The sequence below is a fragment of the Balaenoptera acutorostrata genome, chromosome X, assembly GCF_949987535.1.
Source record: "Balaenoptera acutorostrata chromosome X, mBalAcu1.1, whole genome shotgun sequence".
NCBI classification, from domain to species: Eukaryota; Metazoa; Chordata; class Mammalia; order Artiodactyla; family Balaenopteridae; genus Balaenoptera; species Balaenoptera acutorostrata.
Genome location: NC_080085.1, coordinates 12608965 through 12636367, shown reverse-complemented (window position 1 = coordinate 12636367; position 27403 = coordinate 12608965). Strand labels below are relative to the sequence as shown.

The 27403-nt window shown below is 40.6% G+C and overlaps 2 protein-coding genes across 4 annotated transcripts in view; both read left to right on the top strand.

The window, feature by feature from the left end:
- The window catches only part of PIR (pirin), a 103857-nt gene extending 94564 nt beyond the window's left edge, over positions 1 to 9293 (top strand). For 2 of the 3 annotated variants that reach the window (XM_007174237.2, XM_007174233.2), the window contains 2 exons: positions 263 to 329; positions 8989 to 9293. In XM_007174237.2, the coding sequence (XP_007174299.2) occupies positions 263 to 329; positions 8989 to 9101 (180 nt within the window). In that variant the 3' untranslated portion in view covers positions 9102 to 9293. Of the gene's footprint in view, positions 1 to 262; positions 330 to 5988; positions 6267 to 8988 lie in introns of those variants that run through there. The other variant, XM_007174236.2, reaches the window with a different exon arrangement.
- Positions 9294 to 9748: 455 nt separating this feature from the next.
- The window catches only part of VEGFD (vascular endothelial growth factor D), a 35956-nt gene continuing 18301 nt past the window's right edge, over positions 9749 to 27403 (top strand). The window contains exon 1 of the mRNA XM_007174232.2: positions 9749 to 10211. Within this exon, the coding sequence (XP_007174294.2) occupies positions 10122 to 10211 (90 nt within the window). The 5' untranslated portion in view covers positions 9749 to 10121. The remainder of the gene's footprint in view (positions 10212 to 27403) is intronic.

The following is a 27403-nucleotide window of genomic DNA, read 5'->3' as shown; positions in this document are numbered from 1 at the left end:
AATCTTAATTTAAATTCTCCTTCTTTATTAGAGAAGGTTATTATTTTGGTGTTCAGGACATATTCTTGAGTTCTGATTGCTACTAAACATCTTAAAGAATAAGCATTTCCATATCGTGCATTGCACAGAAAATATTTCTGGAATTTATCTTTAGAATTAGGGACATCATCCCTTTGGCCCGAATGTCAACTTCAAATCATTCCTAATCAGACATTCAAAAATAAGGCTGATTATTGTTTGATGGTCTTTTTCTTGATTTTAGGATCCTGAGAGAAGCCACTTCGTCCTGATAGCTGGGGAGCCATTAAGAGAACCAGTTGTCCAACATGGTAAGCCCCAAATGATGGCGATTTCTTTGGTTGGTTTTCCTTTTCTTTGAAAGTAGTGTACATATATAGGGTCACCGGGAAGAAAGCTGGATTTTTGTCCTCTCTCCATCTACAAAGTTGAGGATTTTGTTTCATTTCTCCGTTGTGAAAGGAAAATATATACATGGTTTTCATTTCTACATTCATTCTCTTTCTTTTAAGGAAACATTTCTTGAGTATCTACCACATGTAGGACATTGAGGTTTGAACTGTGGGGATGGGGAAAACAAAAATAGTGTTTTTTACATAGTGTCATAGGGAATTTCAACTTAAAAAAAGATTTTGTGGTCTACTGGGGACTTGAATATCGTTTTTATCTTTACCAAAAATAACAGTGATTTCTTTCTTTCTTTTTTTTTTTTGGCCACGCTGCACTACTTGCAGGATCTTAGTTCCCAGAGATTGAACCCAGGCCCACGGCAGTGAAAGCACCGAGTTCTAACCACTGGACTGCCAGGGAATTCCCATAAAGAACAGTGATTTCAATACTGTCCTTGTAGTCTATTGTATTTTTAGTGAAAAATGGGGACCTCTTAGGAATATTTCTTTGGAAGTTTCTAAAATATTTGAGTCACTCTTAGTTTATTTTAAAAAACAAATAGAGGGACTTCCCTGGTGGTCCAGTGGTTAGGACTCGGCGCTTTCACTGTCATGGCCCCGAGTTCAATCCCTGGTCAGGGAACTAAGATCCCGGAAGCTGCACAGCGCAGCCAAAAAAATAAAAGAAAAAAACCCAAAGATATAAAACAGGTAAACAACAAGGTCTTACTGTATAGCACAGCGAACTATATTCAATATTCTATAATAGACCATAATGGAAAAGAATATACATGTATGTATGTATATATATATGTATAACTGAATCACTTTGCTGTACAGCAGAATTAACACAACATTGTAAATCAACTATACGTCAATAAAAACAAAACAATAGAGATAACTGTACTTGGAGGCAGAAAATCCTGGAATAAGGACTCATAATAGTCACTTCAATTCTTTGTCTTGACTTCCTCAAAATACTGTTGTTTGATTGAATGAGGAACATCTAAAAGCACCTAGAACCCAACCTATTACTTAGATAAATGCTACAAAACATAGTGTATGTCCGCTTATCTGATTATTAAATTTAACATGCATTAAAATCCCATTACACTACCTTGCCTTGCTTACAGGTATGCACAGTGATTTCACAAAAAAAAACCCGGCTGATCATAAATTTAAAGAACACTGATTATTTTTATTTTATTTATTTATTATTTTTAATAGAACTTTATTGGAGTATAATTGCTTCACAATACCGTATTAGTTTCTGTTGCACAACAAAGCGAATCAGCCATATGCATACACATGTCCCCATATCTTCTCCCTCTCGCGTCTCCCTCCCACGCTCCCTATCCCACCCCTCTAGGTCATCACAAAGCACCGAACTGATCTCCCTATGCTATGCTGCTGCTTCCCACCAACCATTTTACATTCAGTAGTGTATATATGTCGATGCTACTCTCACTTCGCCCCAGCTTCCCCCTCCCACCCGTGTCCTCAAGTCCATTCTCTATGTCTAAATCTTTATTCCTGCCCTGCAACTGGTTTTTTTTTTTTTAGATTCCATATATATGTGTAAGCATACCGTATTTGTTTTTCTCTTTCTGACTTACTTCACTCTGTATGACAGACTCCAGGTCCATCCACCTCACTACAAATAACTCAATTTCGTTTCTTTTTATGGCTGAGAAATATTCCATTGTATATATGTGCCACATCTTCTTTATCCATTCATCTGTTGATGGACACTTAGATTGCTTCCATGTCCTGGCTATTGTAAATAGAGCTGCAATGAACATTGTGGTAAAATTTTGGTACATGACTCTTTTTGAATTATGGTTTTCTCAGGGTATATGCCCAGTAGTGGGATTGCTGGGTCATATGGCAGTTCTATTTTTAGTTTTTTAAGGAACCTCCATACTGTTTTCCATAGTGGTTGTATCAATTTACACTCCCACCAACAGTGCAAGAGGGTTCCCTTTTCTCCACAGCCTTTCCAGCATTTATTGTTTCTAGCTTTTTTGATAATGGCCATTCTGACTGGCGTGAGGTGATACCTCATTGTAGTTTTGATTTGCATTTCTCTAATAATTAGTGGTGCTGAGCATCTTTTCATGTGCCTCTTGGCCATCTGTATGTCTTCCTTGGTGAAATGTCTATTGAGGTCTTCCACCCATTTTTTAACTGGATTATTTGTTTTTTTGGTATAGAGCTCCATGAGCTGTTTGTACATTTTGGAGATTAATCCTTTGTCTGTTGTTTCATTTGCAAATATTTTCTCCCATTCTGAGGGTTGTCTTTTTGTCTTGTTTATGGTTCCCTTTGCTGTGCAAAAGCTTTCAAGTTTAATTAAGTCCCATTTGCTTATTTTTGTTTTTATTTCTGTTACTCCAGGAGGTGGGTCAAAAAAGATCTTGCTATGGTTTATGTCAAAGAGTGGTTTTCCTAGGTTTTCCTCTAAAAGTTTTATAGTGTCTGGTCTTATATTTAAGTCTCTAATCCATTTGGAGTTTATTTTTGTGTATGGTGTTAGGTACTGTTCTGATTTCATTCTTTTACATGTAGCTGTCCAGTTTTCCCAGCACCACTTATTGAAGAGGTTGTCTTTTCTCCATTGTATGTTCTTGCCTCCTTTGTTGTAAATTAGGTGACCATATGTGCATGGGTTTATATCTGGGCATTCTATCCTGTACCACTGATCTATATTTCTGTTTTTGTGCCAGTACCATACTGTCTTGATTACTGTACCTTTGTGGTATAGTTTGAAGTTGGGGAGCCTGATTCCTCCAGCTCCGTTTTTCTTTCTCAAGATTGCTTTGGCTATTCGGGGTCTTTTGTGTTTCCATACAAATTGTGAGATTTTTTGTTCTAATTCTGTGAAGAATGCCATTGGTAGTTTCATAAGGATTGCATTGAATCTGTAGATTGCTTTGGGTAGTATAGTCATTTTCACAATATTGATTCTTCCAATCCAAGAACATGGTATATTTCTCCATCTGTTTATGTCATCTTTGATTTCTTTCATCAGTGTTTTATAGTTTTCTGAGTACAAGTCTTTCGCCTCCTTAGGCAGGTTTATTCTTAGGTATTTTAGTCTTTTTGTTGCAGTGGTAAATGGGAGTGTTTCTTTAATTTCTCTTTCTGTTTTTTCATTGTTGGTGTATAGGAATGCCAGCGATTTCTGTGCATTAATTTTGTATCCTGCAACCTTACCAAATTCATTGATTAGTTCTAGTAGTTTTCTGGTGGCATCTTTAGGATTTTCTATGTAGAATATCATGTCATTGGCAAATAGTGACAGTTTTACTTCTTCTTTTCCAATTTGTATTCCTTTTATTTCTTTTTCTTCTCTGACTGCCGTGGCTAGGACTTCCAAAACTATGTTGAATAAGAGTGGTGAGAGTGGACATCCTTGTCTTGTTCCTGATCCTAGTGGAGATGCTTTCAGTTTTTCACCATTGAGTATGATGCTTGCTGTGGGTTTGTCATATATGACCTTTATTATATTGAGGTAGGTTCCCTCTATGCGCATTTTCTGGAGAGTTTTTTTTATCATAAATCGGTGTTGAATTTTGTCACAAGCTTTTTCTGCATCTATTGAGATGATCATATGGTTTTTATTCCTTAATTTGTTAATGTTTTGTATCACATTGATTGATTTGCATATATTGAAGAATCCTTGCATCCCTGGGATAAATCCCACTTGTTCATGGTGTATGATCCTTTTAATGTGCTGTTGGATTCTGTTTGCTAGTATTTTGTTCAGGATTTTTGCATCTATGTTCATCAGTGATATTGGTGTATAATTTTCTTTTTTTGTGATATCTTTTTCTGGTTTTGGTATCAGGATGACAGTGGCTTCATAGAATGAATTTGGGAGTGTTCTTCCCTCTGCAATTTTTTGGAAGAGTTTGAGAAGGATGGGTGTTAGCTCTTCTCTAAATGTTTGATAGAATTCACCTGTGAAGCCAACTGGTCCTGGACTTTTGTTTGTTGGAAGATTTTTAATTACGGTTTCAATTTCATTACTTGTGATAGGTCTGTTTATATTTTCTAATTCTTCCTGGTTCAGTCTTAGAAAATTGTACCTTCCAAGAATTTGTTGATTGCTTCGTGGTTGTCCATTTTATTGGCATATAGTTGTTTGTAGTAGTCTCTTATAATCCTTTGTATTTCTGCAGTGTCAGTTGTGATTTCTCCTTTTTCATTTCTAATTTTATTGATTTGTGTCCTCTTCCTTTTTTTCTTGGTGAGTCTGGCTATGGGTTTATCAATTTTGTTTATCTTCTCAAAGAACCAGCTTTTAGTCTTATTGATCTTTGCTATTATTTTCTTCATTTCTGTTTCATTTTTTTCTGCTCTGATCTTTATGATTTATTTCCTTTTACTGCGTTTGGGTTTTCTTTGTTCATTTTTTTTTTTTAGTTGTACCGTTTAATTAATTAATTAATTTAACATCTTTATTGGAGTATAGTTGCTTTACAGTGGTGTGTTAGTTTCTGCTTTATAACAAAGTGAATCAGCTATACATATACATATGTTCTTCTTCCTCTAGTTGTTTTAAGTGTAGGGTCAGATTGTTTATTTGAGATTTTTCTTGTTTCTTGAAGTGAGATTGAATTGCTATAAACTTCCCTCTTAGAACTGCTTTTGCTGCGTCCCATAGGTTTTGAGTTGTTGTGTTTTTGTTGTCATTTGTTTCTGTGTATTTTTAAATTTTTTCTTTGATTTCGTCAGTGATCCCTTGGTTATTTAGTAGCACACTGTTTAGCCTCCATGTATTTGTGTTTTTTACAGTTTTTTATCCTGTAGTTGATTTCCATTCTCATAGCATTGTGGTCAGAAAACATGCTTGATACGATTTCAATTTTCTTAAATTTTCCGAGGCTTGATTTGTGACCCAAGGTGTGATCTGTCCTGGAGAATGTTCCATGTGCACTTGAGAAGAAAGTGTATTCTGCCACTTTTGGGTGGAATGTTCTGTAAATATCAATTACATCTATCTGGTCTATAGAACACTGATTATTTTTAAAATAGTCTTTTTTGTTTTATTAGTAGCTTAAGGGAAAAGCATTAAATTATACTCCACCTAGCCCATAGCGTTTGACTCCATTTTGCAGACTTCTGATTTCCACTCCAAAGGTTCATAGTTCTCATTTTCTTTCGGTTGAACAGCCCTGAAATAGTTTGTTCTTCTGGAAGAAGCCTGCAGACAGATTGAGTAGGGTCATCATCTTTATTAATAGCAGCTAGAATTTAGGTGGGAAAAAGATGTGTGGGATGGAAACCTTTTCAGTTAAGCGATGTCCTCTGCATCAGTGATGAAAACCAAGACTCCACCTACAATAGGTGACATTCATCTCCTGTGAATCTTCTCCCAGAGGCTTAGAACTTGCGGACACTGGATGTGCCAGCACACACAAATTTGTATTAACCAGACAACATAGAGATGGCCCCTGAAACCTCATCTAATGAGAGGCAAAGCATTCTGCTTGTTTGTTTTATTTATTTATTTTATTTTGCTAACTCTTTCAAACCCAGACGTTTAAGTTTTTCTTTTACCTGTGCATGTTTGAAGACTACCACAGCCATCTCTCGACTATTTGGGAACCAGTACTAGTTGTTGAGGAAAACGGAATCCAGATGTTCCACTTATTTACATAACAGGTACCTCGGTAGCGTTTACTGTCTACTAGGATTGGTCAGAGTGCTTTCCAAATGTTAATTCATTTAAGCTTAAAAACAACCTGACAAGGTAGGTACTCTCATCCCCACTTTATGGATGAGGAAGCGGAGGTGCAGAGGTTCGTTGGCCACATAGCTGGATTCACCCTCAGGCTGTCTGGTTTCTGACCACCCTGCCCTTCCGCCTCTCACCGTGCCCGCTTGCCCCTTGCTCTGCCCTGTGGCTTCTCTGCTGGGAAGTAATTGTTAGTGGTGGAGCTGGGATTTGAACCCTAGTCTCCTAAACCCTTGTCTTGTGCTCTCTCCACTATAGGAAGTTTCTACACAATGAGAGATTCAACTCACACCATTTTTATTACAGGAGAGGGAGGGAGTTTAAAGCTTTAATTAGAGAAGGGATGAAAAGTGTAGTTTAAAAGAGGATTTGTGGGATTATTGATAACTAGCAAATAATTTTCTTGTTCAATTAAGAAACACGCTTTCTGGGGGAAGTAATGTACAGCATGGTGATGATAGTCAATAATACTGTAGTGCATATTTGAAAGTTGCTAAGAGAATAGATCTTAAAAGTCCTCATCACAAGAAAAAAGATTCTGTAACTGTGTATGGTGACAGATGTTAACTAGACTTACTGTGGTGATCATTTCCCAATATATACAAATACAAAATCATTATGTTGTACACCGGAAACTAATATAATGCTGTATGTCAGTTATACCTCAATTTCAAAAAAAAATTAATTAATTTAGTTATATATTACCCCCCCCCAAAAAAAAAGAACAGAAGAAAAACAAAAACATACACTTTCTGGTTTCAGTTTTCTTCTTCTTCTTGAGGATTTGAGGAGATGAGCTTCCTCACCGTGACTTTGGAGGGCTCACACTTCCAACGCTTCCCTTGTTTCTCAAGGTGGTCCATGGGCCAGCAGCATTGGCTTCACTGGAGAGATAGTTAGAAATGCAGAGTTTCAGACCCCACTCCAGACCTCCTGACTCAGAATATGCATTTTAATAAGATTCCCACGTGATTTATGTGCACATTATGATTTGAGAATCACAGCAGAATACCCTAGAGAAGTGTCAAGATGGAAGCCCGGAAGTGTACTGTTTGTACAGAAAAGTAATTGAGGGAGGGGAGAGGTGCTCCACAAGTCTCATCTATAGCAAAATTATGACGTGCAGGAGGTCAGTCCTTGGCCCAGTACCTGCTCTCATTTTCTCTGTTCCATCTCCCTTTCCTCTCTGCGTCCTTTAAAAAGGTGGCTTTTCCAGGATGCCCTCTTGGATTTACTATTTTTTTTGCATATGAGGGCTCTCTCATTCTTTCCTACCTAGTACAGTCCACATCTCCATCTCCAGGTGAAATTTCTCTTTTGAGCCCCAGACCCCTGTTTCCAACAATGTACCGAGCACCTCTGCCAGGAAGCTATCTGATTGTCTCCAGTGCCTTCATGTCAGAATATCCAGGACTGACTTCCTTGCTCTACCCACAGCTTCCTGTGTCTTGTGTCTCAGTTACCCTTAAACAATTCCATCACCAAAGCATGTGATACTGGGTCTTCCTTCTCAAGCGCTAAAGTGAGTGCTGAATCTGTGCTGATATGCCAACAGTAGTTAAGAAGTTTGCCTGTGTTATTCCAAGTTTTAAGTTATATTTTAACCCAGGTCTCTCAGAGAAAGCCTCTTAGAGGAAGCACTTCGTAAAAGGTTCCTGACGGCACCTCTGAAGACTGGGGGAAGAAATATACTGACCGAATGGACAAATCTGTCAACCGCTTTCAAGACACTGCCAATGCCATATAAGAGCTGGCCTCGTTTATCCAACAGGTGGATGCTCCTACAGTATGTGAAGAGAGGGAAGAGACAGACATTTTGCCTCCTGGTCGATTAGGGGAGAACTTCTACACTTTTAGCGAAAGCCAAGTTCAGACCTAGGAATTAGACTGTGACCATGGGCCACATCTGTCCACTGCATGTTTTTGTAAATGAAGTTTTATTGGAACACAGCCATCCCTAGTCACTTCTATATTGTCTGTGGCTGCTTTTGCGCTTCAGTAGAAGAGTTGAGTAGTTGAGACAGACACCGTTTGACCCACAAAATCTAAAATATATACTGTCTGGCCCTTTACAGGAAAAGTGCACTGACCCCTAGAGAATCCAAAATGTGATGCTTTCTTGACTTGAAATTTTTATAATCTCCTTTTTATTGTCAGTGAGATGCTACTAATTGTCAAAAATGACTTAGACCCCTCATGCAAGGACACAGCCTCATATACTGTGGAGATACCAACACTGTGACGAGATTTTCCAATTTCAAAAATCAGATCAGTTAAATTCTTGACATCAGCCAATGCTAGTGCAACTGACAACTACAGTAAATCTTAAAAGTTCTCATCACAAGAAAAAAAACTTCTATACCTATGTATAGTGACAGATGTTAACTAGACCTATTGTGACGATCATTCCCCAGTATATACAAATATTGAATCATTATATTGTTCACCTGAAACGAATATAATGTTATAAGTCATTTATACCTCAATAAAAAAATAAAGATAAAAAGAATTAACAGCTACAAAAATAGTTGTAATAGAACCAAACCTAAGAATGTTTTGAATAAAGAGATTGCCATTGCTGATGACAGCGTGCAGTGGATGAGTGAGATATAATTGCATTTGTTTATCTGAAGTTTGGTCTTTATAATCATACACAATCGTAGTCAAGAAACTTCTATTACAGTGCTCGGAGATTGGATGCTGCAAAAATAACCTTCTGCTGTTCAGATATGCCTGAGTTTGTTTCAAATTAAGAACTACAGAAATACATACCATTTTCGTGGTAGAAGAAAATATTCTCGTCACCCAGAACTTTCTGAATGTCTCTTTCTGCTCTAGGTCCATTTGTGATGAACACAGATGAAGAGATTTCTCAGGCCATTCTTGATTTCAGAAATGCGAAAAACGGCTTTGAAAGAGCCAAAACCTGGAAATCAAAGATTGGAAACTAGTGACAAGCACAAGGGCAGGTCTGGCTGCCTTCTAGAATTTTGCCCTTTGTGGCATCCACCCGTTCAATGCATCCAATTTCCAAAGCTGACTTCGCCAGTGCTTCTAAAGAATTCCACACTCAAGTGATGACATGTTTTCTACAGCAATGTCTGTGAGATATTCCCTGGCCCAAGCAAATAAACCTAATTGTTGCTTCTTTAAAAATCAGTGTTCTTCATTTCAATCTAAGTTACTTCTGTTAAAAAAACTATTTTGTGTATGTTTTCCTTTTCATGGGCATGTGGATATTTTGTCGTCTTTGTGCCTGTGTGTTTTTTAAAGCACGTTTGATTACTTTCTGTGTGTCACTGATGGAGGTGCGTGAGCATCTGAGGTCTCTTTCTGAGCAACGCAATTTCGATGCCTATGTGTTGGGGTTTCATGTTACAGGTTATCTGCGTGGGTAAAGTAACAGCAGTTCTGAGCGTTTCAGTCAGTTTTCAAAACTGCCCTGCTATTGGTAGGGACACGACAGGATTACGGCCAAGACTTCCCTGCTTTTTCTGCCAAAATCTGTGTCAGATTTAAGACACATGCTCCTGCAAGCTTCAATGAGGGTTGTGAAAAAAGTCTGAATCCACAACTGGGTCCCAGCCTTCTGTAGCTGCGAACATTGGTGGCCAAACCACCTCCTTCTAAAACAACTCGAACCTGGGGCATAGGGGGGGAAGATTTTTTTTTTAGTTTGCTGGAAATGAAATGGATTTAGAGGCTTTCTCATTTCAAGTAGAAGACATGTCCACTTCCTGATTATTTTTGGAGCATGTCAACATTTAAACTTTTTTTCATTTCTCTCCCCCCCATAAGATTGTGCAGAAACGTACCTTGACTAATTGATTTTGATCACAACTGATTATTTGTTTTTCCCTGTGAACTCCTGGGGTTTCGAACTTTCCTTCTGGAGAATGCCTTTTGAACCAGTTTGCTCTAGCTGCCTGAGGTCAACTGCTTGGTAATCAGTGGATATTAGAATATTCAAAATGTACAGGCAGTGGGCAGTGGTGAATATTTTCATGATGTCTTCTCTGCAGTTGGTGCAGGGCTCCAGTTATGAACATGGACCAGTGAAGGTAGGTGGGCTCAATTTTTCATGTGATGCAGATTTTTAAGTTGGCTTATACAGAGGATGTTCTTTCTTTGCCGCCACTATTTTTGAGACAATATAAAAATGCAGAACACTCCTCGTAGGGGGCAGGATATATTCTGTACTTGTTAATGAGTATTCTGTTTCATAGGCTTACTAAGATTCTTGCCATGAGTTTTTGAAAACGCCGGGGGTGGGGGCTTTTGGAGATGTAATAGGACATGAAAGTTTCCCCTCAACTGTATGTGCAGATGGCACAGTGATTTTTTTAATTTGAAACATGTTGATTTACAATGTTGTGTTACTTTCTGCTGTACCACAGTGATTTTCTCATGAAGCATTGACTTGTTTTTATGACACATAACTTTGTGGGCTGTTTATTTTCAGGTCATCTGTGAGCTTGAGCAAACGTTCCTTTATTTAGTTTAGTTAGTTAATTTCTTCTGTAAATCGAAAACTGCCATGCTTTCTACAGATGTTTTCTATCTGGTTTTCCAAATTACCCATTGCCACCATCTAGAAAAATCTTTTCTCTGAAGTCGTTTTGGTCCTTTGCTTTTTGAAATGTGTGTAAAACTCAACCATAATCAAATCTTTGATTCTATGAGCAAGCATCAGATAGAGCCCAATGAACTGAGAGTAATGAAAAAAACTTAACTGGTATGTTACTGACTGAGCACTATTTCGCCCAGTTTTATTGTATTTCATAGACTATACTGTTTTTCTCAGCTTTTGATTTTGAAAATGATTCAGATATAATTGTTTTGACTGAAGTGGTGCTAAATCATTATTGATTTTGGAATTTCTGGCCGTGAACAATCAAAGTGGACTTGAGTTTTTGTAGCTGTCGTTAGGAAATGCATTTTCAACAAGGGTGATATCGCCCCCAACAGGGGAAAGTTGGTCCTTGGGGGTGAAAACGTCTTACTCTTATGTATAAAGCACAGATGTACTTACACTACAGAAGGAGATACACAGTATTTCTGCGAAGGTTGAACTCTGTGTTAGGGGTAGAGAGTCACCTTGCCCAGCAAGCGACACCTTTCTAACTTTCCAAATTCCAAACGGACACGAGAGAGATCACCGTCATTCAGCTCCACTTCATTGCCAACAGCCTGGATGTGGGATCTCAATGCCAATCGCAGGTAAAAGGGAATCTCATTTTGAGCCTAGGGGACAGGAGGAAAAAAATCAGACTTGTTTGAAGTAAGTAAGGCTTTTCAGGCTGTTCAACTGTTTTTAAGTCCACCCAACCCCTGGCTCAATTAAATCTTTCCGATGCGAAGAAAAGGCGCGCGTACAGTTAAACAGAAGTTCGGGCGTAGTTACGAGTGGGTGGTGAGGGCTAAGGAGGTATATCATATTGGTTATTATACATTTTCTTTTCCCCCGTAACTTTCTCTTAAGAGAAAAATCCAAGAAGAAATGTGTTTCTTAATGTTAATGTACTTCTTGTTTAAATCAAAATTGAGTGTGAAAGCATATTCAAGATGGTAATAGTTTGGACACTGGGATATGAATGTATTTTGTGCTTTTTGAGATAAAAATGTTTCATTTATTATAAGACGTGTCCAGGGTCCTCCTTGGTGGTAGGTCCGTGAGCGTGTTCTTCTCTCCACCCTCCCCTCTTCTAACCACCTCTTTTCCCAAAAGGATGGCAACGATGCCAATTCTATCGCTAGGTTGCCCTTCCCCCACAGTGGTCACTTTCTAGCCTTGAACATTCTCCTATTTTTTCAGCTTAGACTAGCAGTGCCTCTAGTACAGTTACACGAGTCTGTGAACATTTTTTTTTCTGCAGTAACCATGCAAAAGGCTATCAGTACCCTGCACAATTGCTCTCAATGCCATTTGAGTGTAAGGCATCCTGATTTCATTAGTCTTGCCAGCTGTACTTAGGACAGCTGTTTGGGGTCAGCAGTGCATGGAATTTGTGAACTGAGATAAATCTGTTGGAAAATCTCAACTCAAATCTACTGTGCATACTGTTTAGCTGCTAAGTTTTTCAATCTAAGCAGAATGTGTTTTCTTCTAGAAATAAGATTAACCCAGTGCCTCTTTCTGGCTCACTAGTATAATCAGATTAACCACCTAGATATGGGATTTATTTCTGTGTCTGTTTTCTCCAGCTTTTATATATGTTGGGGTAGTCATATACAGTTGCACAGAGCGTGCACTGCACAACTCTAGGATGCTCCATGCACATAGTCTCACGTCTGTATGTGACAGCCCTGAGTACAATAGTGTAGACATTCTGGGCATTTGATAAATAAATACCTGCAACCTCACTGTCCTGTCGTTCACATTGACCTTCTGGCCAGCACTGTTTCTGGTGTATTTGATAAGCATTGCTTGTCACCAGGAATCTTGGCACCCCCTTAAGTCACTAGGGGAAGCCATCACCATAAATCTTTTCAAAGTCACTGATGTAGACATACCAGGAGAGTGACAAAGGATTAATTCCGGGTCCTGGTAGGTTTGCCCCACTCTTCTCTGACGGAATTTGTTTCCTTCTTCCCCACACGACCTTTTAGCCCCCTCTTTCATAACTTCACTGGTGGAAGACTATTGCTGAGTGGTGGAGTCATTCAAACTCGGCCTGAGACTGGAATAAATCCAAGATCCACAGGAATGTGGGACACCTCTAAGTATCATGAGAAGCCACATGGCTCACGAGACTTCATAACCTTTGTGTCACTTGCCTTCTCCTGAAATTGTCTCTAAAGGGAATTGAATAACAAGGACTAAGATGCACCTTCCATATTTAATTCCAGGAAGCAGACCCGCCCCCACTGCTCTCCCTACGGTCGTGCACAGGGAAGTCCATTGACTTCGTCGCTAGTCAGATGGCCCAACGAGCTCGTGCCCACTTTCATATCAGGCACCATCCTTGGCACAAAATACATTTGAAATGTTTTCCATTAATTTCTTCTTCATTTATGGCCTTATAGGTAAATGTGTTGCATTACATGCTTCTGTACACAGATCTTTTCTATCCTTAACTGGTGGTTGAAGCTTTTATATCACTTTAGCCTATTATTGCTATTCAGGATACAGTAGGACCCTCTGTATCTTATAGCTTGAATATAGTACTTCCTTGTATGACTTATTTTTTAATTTACAACCCCTGATTTGGGGAATTCCCTGGAGGTCCAGTGGTTAGGACTCTGCGCTCTCACTGCCCAAGGCCCAGGTTCACTCCCTGGTCAGGGAACTAAGATCCCACAGGCCGCATGGTGTGGCCAAAAAAAACAACCACCTGATTTGGACTTGGCGGATTAGCCTTTAGTATAGACCCCTAAAAGCTCTAGAAAAAAAATCACATTAAAGCTGCATGTTGAGCGAGTTTCATTAAGGAACTGCTCTTCGGACAGTCTTATAAAGACAATTTATGGAATGAAAATGCAGTATTTGGACACACGGATGTTTCCATGTAGAATGTAACGTAGGACCATCTGGAACTCCCAGGCACCTTTATCATTACCACAGTGGCCTAGAGGTACTAGAGGAAGAGGGACACAAGTGACAGTAAATTGTTTCTGAGCACATTTCTAAGCTCAGCTCTTCCCCACCACTTGAGATTAACAGAGAGGGCGGGAAACTATCCACAATTGGGAAAATGATTGAGATGAGGTGAGATGAGACATTTCTTTTTTTTTTAACTTTTTATTTTATATTGGAGAATAGATGATTAACAATGTTGTGTTAGTTTCAGGTGTACAGCAAAGTGATTCAGTTATACATATACATGTATCTATTCTTTTTCAAATTCTTTTCCCACTTAGGTCATTACATAATATTGAACAGAGTCCACTGTGCTATACAGTAGGTCCTTGTTGGTTATCTATTTTAAATATAGCAGTATGTACATGTCAATCCCAATCTCCGTATTTCTTCTTAGGTTGCTTTTATGGTGGGAAGTCTCCTTTTTTAAAAATTTATATAAATTTATTTAATTTATTTATTTTTGGCTGCATTGGGTCTTCGTTGCTGTGCGCGGGCTTTCTCTGGTTGCGGCGAGCGGGGGCTACTTTTCATTGCAGTGCAGTGGCTTCTCTTGTTGCGGAGCGCGGGCTCTAGGCGCGTGGGCTTCAGTAGTTGTGGCTCGTGGGCTCTAGAGCGCAGGCTCAGTAGTTGTGGTGTGTGGGCTTAGTTGCTCCGCGGCATGTGGGATCTTCCCGGACCAGGGCTCGAACCCGTGTCCCCTGCATTGGCAGGCGGATTCTTAACCACTGCGCCACCAGGGAAGTCCAGAAGTCCTCTTTTCTCTCTGTCTTACCACTAGATCTTACAGTCTGTACCAAGATACTAGGACATTATAAAGCAAAGCCACTCTGAGGCCCCCCGCATCATGAAAGTCTTGACTGGTTGTGATGTCCTGTTCCTAAAGGCTCTCCCTTGCCTCTCCTTAGCACTTCCCAACATGTGACAATTCATTTGTTTATTTATTGAGCACGTACTGTGTCGGATGCAGCAGGAAATAAGGCAGTGTTTCAACTCTCATGGAACTCATATTCCACGTGTGGCGGGTGAACAGTGCCATGAAGAGAATCAAGAAGGGGGCGGAGACACAGAGGGATGGGTCGCGGGGGGACCTCTCTGATTCCGTTTCCTTTGTGCAGAGCCCTGGAGGAAGTGAGGGAGGCAGAGGCCACTTTTTGCGGTGGCCGTGCGGAGGGGCCAGTGTGGCTGCAGTAGGGAGAGCGGAGGCCAGAGCCGCACTTCCGGAGGTTGGAGAAGTAGCCAGGGCAGATCACGTAGAGTGTGGCTGCGTTCCAGGAAAGCTTCTTGCACACTGAAATTTGAATTGTGCATCATTTTCATGCATCACGAAATAGTCGTCTTTCCATTTGCTGCAACCATTTAAAATTGTAGGAAGGATTTCTTAGACCACAGGCCATATAAAAAGAGGCCGCAGGCTGGATTTGGCCCACAGGTCAGAGTTGGCCAATCCTGATCTGTATCATTACACTATTTTATCCTATTCGTGGGACGTATCAGTACCTGACATTTTTTATTTGCTTGTGTATATATAGGTTTATTGCTTTGTCACCCTCCACTAGCATGAAAGCTTTTTGAGGACAGGGACTTTTCGTTGTCTTGTTTACTCCAGCTTCCCAATCACCTAGTGCAAAGGTGGAATAGAATGGATACTAAAAAAGTATTTGTTACTGACTGATGGGCTAGGCATCTAGGCTTTGAGATACCCAGGCAGTATATTCACCCTGTGCTATTTTCCTGTGGAGATTAGAGAGGATTTGGCTGGAGGTATCAAAGAATCCTGCAGTATTTTTTCAGCCATAAGCTATCCTAGAAGGTGTTTACTTCTAGGAGCCAGTTATAGAAGGAAGTCACCTTAGCCCATTTTTCCAGCTTGGTGGTCACAGAAAGAGATGGCAAAGCAGCATCTGGCCACACAGCAGATATGGATAAAACTTGGACACCTGGATGATTTCCTTCATCTTTGAGATCCTTGAAAAGTGCTGTGTTTTCATCCTGCACCACGTGATTTGTGAAGATGTGGTAAATTATGGCAGAGTACTCTGGGCAGATGCTCAATCAGTCAGGCTAGGCCAGGATCTGCTGTGATAACAAACACACTCCATATCTCTTGGTGGCCCCTAAACAACAGAAGGTGTAGTTATTGCCTGTACCACGTGACCCTCCTGGTTTGTCCAGGGTGAGCTCCACATCAGGATGAAGCTGGCTGGGCATCCCCATCTTGAATGCCATTAGTTACCATGACAGAGGGGAGGAAAGCCCTGGAGAGCCTCACCCTGGCAGTTAAATTCTCTGGCCTGGAAGTGACACACATCACTTCCGGTCACAGCCCCTTGACCCCCTGCCCCATCCAACCACCAGGGGCCAGGAAGTGCAAGCCTTCCATGTGCTCAGAAGGTAGAAGGCTGGAACTCTTTGGTGAATAGTATTAATGACTATAGTACACACAACTTTGGTCACTTCTAAATGTTTCTGAACTTACCATTGAGATGGGAGGTGGCTGTGGTTGGACACTGGGGTAGAGTCATGGAAGGAAGACGCTCGGGTTTCTTTCTGCTGCTCACGAGGCTCCTTTTTCTTGGGAAAAGGAAAGCTGTACATTCAGTTCAGTGAACATTTGTGGAATGTCCACCATGTGCCGGGCACATGAGTGGAAATGACATGTTTATAAAATAAACATGTCTCAGTTATTTGCATATCTTAACCAGCAGCCAAGGAGCTCAGCTTGGCCTGTGAGAAGGATAATTTTAATGCCTGAAACTTTAAGTAATAATGAAAATTTTAATGAGTCTCTTTTTTGTCATTCATTGTCATCTAAATAATTATACCACTCACATCTTTGAGAAAAGTATTGCTTTCCTGAAATCTAGGTTTGCCTAAAATCATTTCTGGAGAAAGAAAATGACATGTGTCGAATGTTGCTATGGCAAAGGTTTTGTTGTTACTTACTATTCCATTTTGGAGGGAGTTAGGAAGAGTGTGATTTTGATTGAAGGAATACCCTGAGTTCATCCTATATAAGAGACCCTCCGAAAAGAACAGTTCATAACTTGGTTCATAATGATACTCTCACAGCAAGACTATGGATCATTGCGCATCTTAGACAATGCAATGGTTATGGGTGAGGAAGAAGAGAGCAGTGGATGTTGGCATGGGAGCACTGCATCTTTAGGAAGAAAGGTGAAAACGGGTGTTCTGGGCTAACTGCCAGTGGCACGGCAGGGCTGCCTTGTAAAAAAGAGGATGAGGTTTGGCATAAAGATCCTCTGTCCACCCAATGGATTGTGTTACACTTAGGCTGAGATAGGGAACATTGGGCCCTTGATCTTTGAGATCAGTGATAAAGAGACTGTATCAGGGGCTTACTTCCCTGGTGGCGCAGTGGTTGAGAGTCCGCCTGCCAATGCAGGGCACACGGGTTCGAACCCTGGTCCGGGAAGATCCCACATGCCGCGGTGCAACTAATCCCGTGTGCCACAACTACTGAGCCTGTGCCCTTGAGCCCGCGAGCAAGCCCATACGCAGCAACAAAGACCCAACACAGCCAAAAATAAATAAAAATAAAAATAAATAAATTAAGAAAAAAGACTAACAGACCTTAGGAATATATTCTCCTGGGGTTATTCAGAACATCCTTTTAGAGTTTTGCCGCTCGAGCCCATCCCTCACTCATCTGTCCCCACATGTTCTAAGCATAGATGCATCCAACGGGAGCAGAGGCATTTGAGTGGAGCTCGGATTTAAAACGTGTAAAGGCAGGCATAGGCCTCTCCCCACATGCTAGACAATTTGGCTGGGGAGAAACCCACCCACAGCATTCATCAAATTGGAGCATGTGGAGGTCCCAGACATCCTAGCCATCTAGTATCCCCTTAAAATACCCAGACAGCTGGGCACACACACTCGCACAAATGCACACGCACACACACTTTCTCTGCATCTCTAATTCCTTTCCTTAGTCTTAAGATTAACTCAACACCCTGAGTTTCTCATATATACACATTTAAACAGAGAACTGCCTGATTAAAAGAGCCCCCGACAGTGTGAGGGCCCGCAAACGGCCAGGTTTCTGGATTTCATAGCAGCAGGACCAGGCCCTCGGTTGGCTCCATGTGGATCATTATCAGCAAACGTGTGTTCTCCTCCCTGCCCTCAGTTGGTACGGCCCATACTATTAGGTACCATCTGTTCTGGGGATGGCTGGACCCTAATGACAGAACACAGAGGTTGAAGAAGTGGGTGGTTTTCCCTCACCCACCTATAAAGACTATGTAAAGCTTGGGTAGACACTTTAAAGTTGGCCTTTCATCTGAAAATACCTCCAAGAAATGTTTAAAAAAAAGAAGAAGAAAAAGAGAAAGTTTGTCCTTGATTTACCCTGGAAAAGGTTTTCTCTTTTTAACTTTTATTTACCATGCTTGGAGTTGTTCTATCTTGCTCTTCTCAAACTCACCTTTCTGGTTGCTAAGGGAAATCAAAGCCATAAAGCACCTCTAAACCCCAACCCAGGACCAGATGCCCCCCCGCCGAGAGAGGAAGGAAAGGAAATGAGCATTATTGAATGCCTCCCCTATATCTGACCCTTTCCTGTGTATGACCTTGGGTCATCTCCACATCAGCTCTATGAGATATTGTTAGCATTGCCTTCTGAAATGAGGAAACCATGGCTTAAGGAAATTAAATAATTGGCCCACGGTCAAATAGCTAAAAGGGAGCAGTGCCTGGATTCAAAGCCAGCTTACTTTATTTTTTTAAAGTTACTATATGGTAAAATTATCATTTTTCCCATTTGATGTGCAGTTCTGTGAATTTTAACACAGAGATTTCTGTGACCACCACCATAATCAGGATACAGAAAAAACATTCCTTTATGCTACCCATTTATAGTCACACCCTCCTCCCAGCCTCTGGCAACCTCTGCTCTGTTCTCCATCACTATCTTTCTGGTTTTTCGAGAATGTTATTAATGGAATCATATAGTCAGTAACCTTTTGAGATTGGCTTCTTTCACTCCCCATGCCTTTGAGATCCACCCAAGTTGCTGGGCATACCAGCCATTCATTCCTTTTTACGGCTGAGTTGTATTCCATGGGATGGACGTGGCACGGTTTGCCTAAGCAACCATTCACATATTGAATGACGTGACAGTTGTTTCCAGGTTTTTAGTTCTTATGAAGAAAGCTAGTATTGATACAAACATTCACGTCAAGGTTTTCGAGTGAACCTAAGTCCTCGCTTATCAAGGGTAAACTCTCAGGAGTGGGACTGCTGGGTCATATGGTGAGTGTCTGTTGAACTTTATAAGAAACTGTCAACACATTTCCCAGAATGCTCTACCACTCAAAGCCAGTTTTGGACAATTCTCATCCATGCTCTTCCCGCACCAATCAGCCGTCTGTCCAGACCACAGAGTGGTTTCCAGTATCGGGCAAAGCTTCCTTTCGGGGGATGTAATTTCCACTTGAGAGTTACAAGAGGCAAAGGCACAAAACTTCAGTTTGGCCTCGCGAGTCTAACATGGTCTGCGCGGGTTCCTTGACAGGTGGGAGAGTGAGAAAGGGGAAGCGGGTGGGGGAACGGTGTCTGTGGACAGGTGGGAACGTGGCGGTACAACTTGGATCCCAAACCAGGGAAAAGTTGGTGGTTTGGGCTCAGCCTTAAACATCCAGCTAAAGATGAAATGCAAAATGCATTTCCAGTGAAACAGAAGTTGCTAAGAGGTAGAGGGAGCATGGAATTATTTGTGTTGCAACATGATCCACTCCCTAGACCCACTGCAAAGGGAAACAAATTGCTGACTGTGGTTTCCTGAACTCCAGGGCCCAGTAATCAAAGGACTGGTTCCCCAGGCAACACTTGTAAATCCCTAAGCAAATCTAGGGAACGTTGTGTGAAATGTGTTCCGTCCACCGCACACTCCGAAGCCTCTGGATCTTCCAGATATACAAAGTCTCTTCACCCCACCCCCTTATCACTAAACTTCCTGAAGACACATTGCCAACAGTTTGACAGAATAGAATCATCAGTTTTGAAAGGCTTGGAAACATCGACCCACAGTTCTCGAGAGGTCCAGTGGGGAATTTTGCAAAGCTGGTCTCCTTTTTCGTATCTAGAACAGGAGGATTCTTAAGGGCAAAGGACTGGAATGACCCAAGAACAGCTTTTTGCAACTCGAAACTTCTGACAGCTTAGAGGCAGGATGGATCTCCGCCATGTACTCCCAAGCCACGCCCCTTCCCCTTGGCATTGTGTTTATGTCCTAATTTCTATGTGCCTTCAAATATTTTCTAGACTGCCATGTGAAAGGATTCGAATTTACTATTCCCAATTAAATCCCAGTAAGTTAAAGCAGTACCTATTATTTTTAATTCTGTTTGGGAGAAATGCGTTGTTTTGGCTCCTTGGGAATTTCTTTCCTGTCATCTAGGATGGTCTCACATAAGGCAGCTGCTCTCCTCGTGCTGTTTAGCCTGGAAAACAGTTTTGTTGGTCTTCAATCTTGAAAAAGTCATACAGATTGGGAAGTGGGCCACAATCAATCCGGTGACTTGAGTTAAGAAAAGGCTTAGAAAATCCAGTTCAGCAAGATACTCATCCAAGTGTTTTGAATCCACGGTATAACTCAGAGGGGTTTAAAGAATAAGACTATTTCTCAGCATACATCTACCGTTTATTCCCCACTCAATGGGCTTGTACAGGGCTCAGGCACTCACCCAGGCCTTTGAACTTAAACCAGCATGCACCATCCCCAAGATGAGTGTTTCTCATTCAAATCACTTGGAAAGATTTTTTAAAGAAACTTTATTTTGAAATAATTTTAGATTTACAGAGAAGTTGCAAAGCTAGCGGAGAGAATAGCCTGTATGTCTCTCACCCAGCTTCTCCTAAGACTAGCAACCACTTATGAAGTTTTTCAAAATCCTCATGGCAAAGCTGTAGCCCAGAACCAGAAAATGAGAATCTCTGAGGATGGGATCCAAGCATCAGTGTTTCTGTGAGGCTTCTTCCCAGGCAGGTTCAAGGTGAAGCCAAGGTTGAGAACCTCTGCTACAAACCCTTACTTCTCAAAGTGTGGCCAGTCAACCAACAGTATCACCATCACCTGGGCGCTTGTTAAAAATGCACCATCCTAGGTCTCCCCCCAAACCTACTCCATCAGAATCTGCATCCTGGCAAGATTGCCAGGTGATTGGTATGCACAGGAAGTTTTGAGAAGCATCGCTCTATACAAAAGATTAAACAGACCACACAAACCTGGGCCTGATCACTCTTTCAAATGCATGTATGTATTATATTTATTACTCATAAATTCCTTCTTCAGATACGCATTAAGTACTTATTATATAAAAAGATGAACCTGACCCTCTAGGAGGATCTACCCTCAAGGAGATCACAGTATAGTAAGGGAAATGCAATGTACTCATTAAAAATATAGTCTAAGTTAGGGACTTCATAGAAAGCTTCCTGGAAAAAGTGGCATTTGATTTGGACCTGGAAGGAGGGTACTCAGAGGAAGATCCTTGAAAAACAAGTGATGCAGTTTGAATAAGTGAATAATCTCAGGGTTAAATTTTCTATAGCATTTGATGAATCTATTTATTCATACATTTAATAAATATTAAATATTTAGCTCTTACTATTTTTTTAATTTAAGTATAGTTGATTTATAATGTGTTAGCTTCAGGTGTACAGCAAAGTGATCCAGTTATATATATACATATATATACATATATGTGTATATATATTCTTTCTTTTACTTATTTTAAAATATTTATTTACTTATTTATTCGTTTGGCTGCACCAGGTCTTGGTTGCAGCACACAGGATCTTCATTGCGGCGTGCAGAATCTTTTAGCTGTGGTGTACGAACTCTTGGTTGTGGCCTGTGGCATCTAGTTCCCTGACCAGGGATCAAACCCGGGCCCCCTGCATTGGGAGCGTGGAGCCTTAGCTACTGGACCACCAGGGAAGTCCCTAGGTATATATATTCTTTTTAAGATTCTTTTCCTTTATAGGTTATTACAAAATATTGAGTAGAGTTCCCTGTGCTATACAGTAGGTCCTTGTTGGTTATCTATTTTATATATAGTAGTGTGTATATGTTAATCCCAACCTCCTAATTCATAGCTCTTACTATTGCTATCTGAATAAAACATATCATTACTACTCCAGTGGTCCTGAACGACCCAGTGGGGAAGACAAGCATTAAGTAAGTAATGACACAAATAATTCATTAGCGTCAGTGGTGGTAAGCGCTGGGGAGAAGGATGGGGAGCTCGGAATCCATGTGACTGACAGATCAGACCTAGGCAAGGGTGGGAGTAGTGGGGGAGGCTTCCCTATGCAGGTAACACCTGGCTGAGAAAGGTTTAGCTAGACAGAGTAGAGGGCATTCCCAGCAGAGGGAACAGCATGGACTAAAGCCAAAGCAAGAAGAAATGAACAGGGCTTCCCTGGTGGTGCAGTGGTTAAGAATCCGCCTGCCAATGCAGGGGACACGGGTTCGGGCCCTGGTCCGGGAAGATCCCACATGCCGTGGAGCAACTAAGCCCACACGCCACAGCTACTGAGCCTGTGCTCTAGAGCCCGCGAGCCACAACTGCTGAGCCCGCGCGCCTAGAGCCCGTGCTCCTCAACAAGAGAAGCCACCACAATGAGAAGCCCGGGCACCGCAACGAAGAGTAGCCCCCGCTCGCCGCAACTAGAGGAAGGCCGCGCGCAGCAACGAAGCCCCAACTCAGCCAAAAATTAATTAATTAATTTTTTAAAAAAGAAGAAATGAACAAAAGAGCAAACCAATGAAATGGGTGTCCAGTGACATCCCGTTGTTCAACTGTCTGATATTTTCCATTGCCTCCGAAATAAGTAGCCTGGCCTTTAAGCTTCCAATCCTTCCTCTTTTTTTGTTTTAAACAACTATATTGTCATACAAGTTACATACTGTAAAATTTGCCCATTCACCTGTTGGAAGTAAAATTCAATGGTGTTTAGTAAACCCACTGAGTGGTGCAGCCATCTTCCGTATAAGATCACTTGTGCCCTTTTACAATTAACCTTCATTCCCACTCCCAGCCCCGGGCAGCCAATAATCGATTTTCTGTCTCTTGGGTAATCCTTAGGAGCGGAATTGGTTGACTGTATGGTGAGTTTATGTTTAACTTTTTAAAGAACTGCTGAACTCTTTGCCAAAGTGACAGCACCATTTCACAGTCCCATCAACACTTGATGTTGTCTTCTTGACTGTGGCCATCCTAGTGGATGTGAAGTGGTACCTCACTGCACCAACCTCTCTTCCTAGTCTTATTTGCCAGCCCTCCCACTCTCAAACCTGCTCTGTGCCGCCACCAAAGTCAACCTCCTGCTGTTTTTTTCAGTGAGGCTCCTTGATATCCCCAAATTATGCCTTTGTTCACTCTTTGAATGTGTTCCTTGACTAGATATTTTTTGGAGGAAGAGGGCATGGAAATTGAGAGCTCAAATTATTAGGAGTACAGAAGGCCTTTGATTTCCCCACAGCGTGGATACTTGCAAAGTCGTCCTCCAAACCCAGCACCATACCTTTCCAAATATCTTAGTCACGCTTGGTGTAGATGACTGTCTGGGCCTGAGCTGTGGAGATGCTAATACTTCCTCGGGGAGAACGCCATGTGAACTTAGAAATTAACTAAAGAGAAAGTGGCTACCCTTCATTCTGTACCTCAGGAAGCAGTATGCATTGAAATAATGGTAAAATCTTCTTACAGAGACCTTAAACCTCACAATTTGGAAACTGGCTTGTGGTAGCCAAGACATCAGAGAATGATTTGTTATTTAGGAGGGAAATTACTAACAGTCTTGGATTCATTCCACAGACACATAAAAAGATGTTGCTGTAACAAAAAGCAGAGATCTGGTAACCCTGCCTCACTTCCTTTTGCTGAGTACTTTCTAATTATTTTAGTTTTGATTAGCACTTCCATTAGAATATAGGAAGAAATTAGGAGCAACTTGGCAAACGTTTGGTAGTTAAAACCGTTGAAATCCATGGTTTAAATATGTACTGGGACCTATACTTAACGCTTTCTAATTTTAATGTTTGTCTTGCTCAAGTAGGTAAAGTTAATTATACAGAAATCAACTAGTGCAGAAAGCCTCTTGGAAACAAACAGCTATTCTTGACCCTTTGTAAACATACGCCCACCCCTGCGATGAATTGGTTGTCAGGTTTCTGCTTATTCCAAATTTTCAGTACCTCCACTTGTAAGAGCAAAATAAACTGTCTGCAATTTCTCAGTTATTTCAAACTAGGTTTTAAATTATGAGACTTAAAGTATGCTTAAATAACTTGTACTTGACTAAACACTTCATTTTTTATGATGAGGTAAGTCGTATGAGCCATCCAATGGCTTAAATTCAATCCAGAGGTTTATTTCCCTCTGAGCTCTCATGGTTGGATAGTGTAAAAATATTTCTCAGATTGAATTGAAACCTGTAAGAGCTATGAAGCCTTATCCTTCCGTATTTATGGATTTGCCTCAATAAATAAAAATCCTCTCAGTAGAGTACAATTTTTAAAACACACAAAAAGCTATTTGATTGTTTTCATTATTTTGATGGGGAAGCAGTGTTGTAACAAAATTTTATTTCGCAGAGTGGATTGAATATGAAGTGGTTTTAGCGTCCAATTAGAAGAGGGAATGAATAATCATGAAAAGAGAAACTATTGAAAAACGAGCCTTGACGGCACATCATTGAATTTGGGTCGCTGGAGAGATCGGCAGTTAGTCAATTTCATCCCCAGATTTCTTAGATGAAGCAGCTGTGGCACGCTCCTGAAATTCAGCGCCTGTTCCCCAAACCCTATATATGCTCTTCAAGCTTCCTCCAGCCCTTGCTCCCAGAAAATTGCCTTGATTCAAACTTCTCAAAGAAGTGAGAAATCATAGGTCCCAAGCAGTCCTGCTACTTACAGACCCGCATCATCTCTATGAGCCTCCTCTTTCAGACCCTCTCATTCATTCATCTTCTGTCTACCTATCTCTGGAACTTATGTCACACCAACCCCTCTAGGTCCCTGCTTTCTCATGCATATGTTCCGTTTCTTCCTCTCTGTTGGTTCTTTCCCTCAGGTCATAAACATGTTCAAGATTTTCCCACCTTTATTAAAACATGCACACATGTACACACACACATTCACATTCGCATCTGGACTTCCAAGCAAGATGACCTTCTACATTCATGTTTTGAGATGGCTTATAGTCCATAGCAATGATCGATAAAATGTAGAATTGATCACAGGATGGTAAACATCTGCAAATGGCAAACATTTGCAGAAATGGTACCAAAAACATGAAGCTGAAGAAATCAATGTGTCGTATACCTTAAACCTATATACCACGCTGTCAATTGTATCTCAAGAAAAATAATTTTTTTTAAAAACCATGAAGCTGAAGCTGCAGAACTGATGGACTCTTCTGGAAGGTGGAGGCCACCAAGAGTTCAGTTCCAGTGGGTAATGGGCTCCATGAGTGCAATCCATCAGATCCATGAGAGATGAACGGTTACTGCTCTTGGCTGCCTGGAGCTGTGTCTTCTATGAAACTGCTTAACCTGAGCCAGAGGACGAGGCAGGGCTTGAGCTGAGCTGATCCCTGAGTCATAGATACTCAGTAAGATTCTGGACCCAGGGCCCTGAGTGTCAGGGGATGCAACCACAGACCTTTAAATGAAGAAAGAAAAAACGAATCTCCCAATGAAGATGAAACTACTAAACAAAATTCCAAAGCACATAGAGGTAATGATTACTGAGAAAGACAGCCAATAAAATGAATAATCGGGATACAACTCATATATATGAAGTTAAAATATAAAACAATTTGAATACTTAAGTCTATTTACAACCCTCAAAGAGATAAAGGACTAATATTCATAAAACAAAAATGACAAATTAGGAAAACCGTACAGAAATGAAACAAAATGCAGATGGGAAGGAGAATAAAGTAGAAATATTTGACATTAGAAATATGGTAATTGAAATTAAAAACTTAAACTCTAGACTCACACGATTGGAGAATTGGTGATTGGGAAGAGGAACCAATTACCCGTCACATTAAAAACATGAAGAGGAAAAAATAGATAAATATGAAAGCACATGTAAGATCATTAAAAGGCTCCAGTACATGTCTGATAAATGTTTCAAAGAAGAGAATAGAGTCAATATAATACTTGGAATAATGAAAAATACAACAACTGAGAACATTAAGGAATTGTTAGAAAAAGGACAGGTGGCCTCAGATTGAAACTGCTATGAAGGTCTCTATTGCAACTTCTCAACTCTCCCATTCTAGAATAAAAGCAGCTGTAGACAATATGTAAGTAAATGGACATGGCTGTGTTCCAGTAAAACTTTATTTATAAAGACAGGCAGGCAGCAGATTAAATTATGCCAGGGGGCTGTAGTTTGACAACCGTTGATCTAGAAAATTAACCATTGTTTATATTTTCATGTATATTCCTCCAGATATTACATATATATTTAACTTGATACATATGATTAACCATAGTTAATTATATATATGTATATATAATGTACATTACACACACATAATTTTTAAAGAGATATCATAACTGTATCATACATGACTGGGACCACACTCGCGCTTTTAAACACCCACTTTTGGACAACTCTCGGTATCCATCATCATAGCTTAAAAAAAAAATCCCCAACAGAGGAATGGATAAAGAAGATATACATGTATACAATGGAATATTACTCAGCCATAAAAAGGAACAAAATTGTGCCATTTGCAGAGACGTGGATGGACCTGGAGACTGTCATACAGAGTGAAGTAAGTCAGGAAGAGAAAAACAAGTATCGTATATTAACAATATATGTGGAATCTAGAAAAATGATATAGATGAACTTAATTGCAAAGCAGAAATAGAGACACAGACGTAGAGAACAAGCATATGGACACCAAGGGGAGAAAGAGGGGGTTGGGATGAATTGGGAGATTGGGATTGACATACATACACTACTATGTATAAAATAGATGACTCATGAGAACCTACTGTATAGCACAGGGAACTCTACTCAGTGCTCTGTGGTGACCTAAATAGGAAGGAAATCCAAAAAAGAGGGGATATATGTATATGTATAGCTGTTTCACTTTGCTATACAGTAGAAAATAACACAATATTGTAAAGCAACTATACTCCAAAAAAAATTTTTTTTAAAGAAAAAAAAAATCCCACTCCCAAAACACTGCTAAATGATACAGATTTTAACTAAAGTTTTTGAGGGTCAGTGGAGGAGGGTATACATCACACCACCCAGTGTCCAGATGGAAGTCCCACTTGCTCATCTCCGTTTTCCCCCACTGCCCCTCCCCTTGTCAGGTAGCTGACATTCACTTCTCGCTCCACCTTCCTGTCTCAGCACCATCCTGCAGCCACAGTTTCTTCCCTCCTTCCCCTCCCTCACCCCAGCTCTAAAATACACATCCTCAGCATGCATATGCAAACCACACAGCAGAACATAAACTCAGTAACCACAGGCTCAGCAGGAGAAAATCCACGTCCCTAACCATAGACAGACTACCTTATTGTGTCTCCAGCACATTCCAGGGAGGACTCAATTCCTTCTGTCCCAGTATACATCTGCATCATTGGTTTTGACCATCACGTAGTATTCATTGT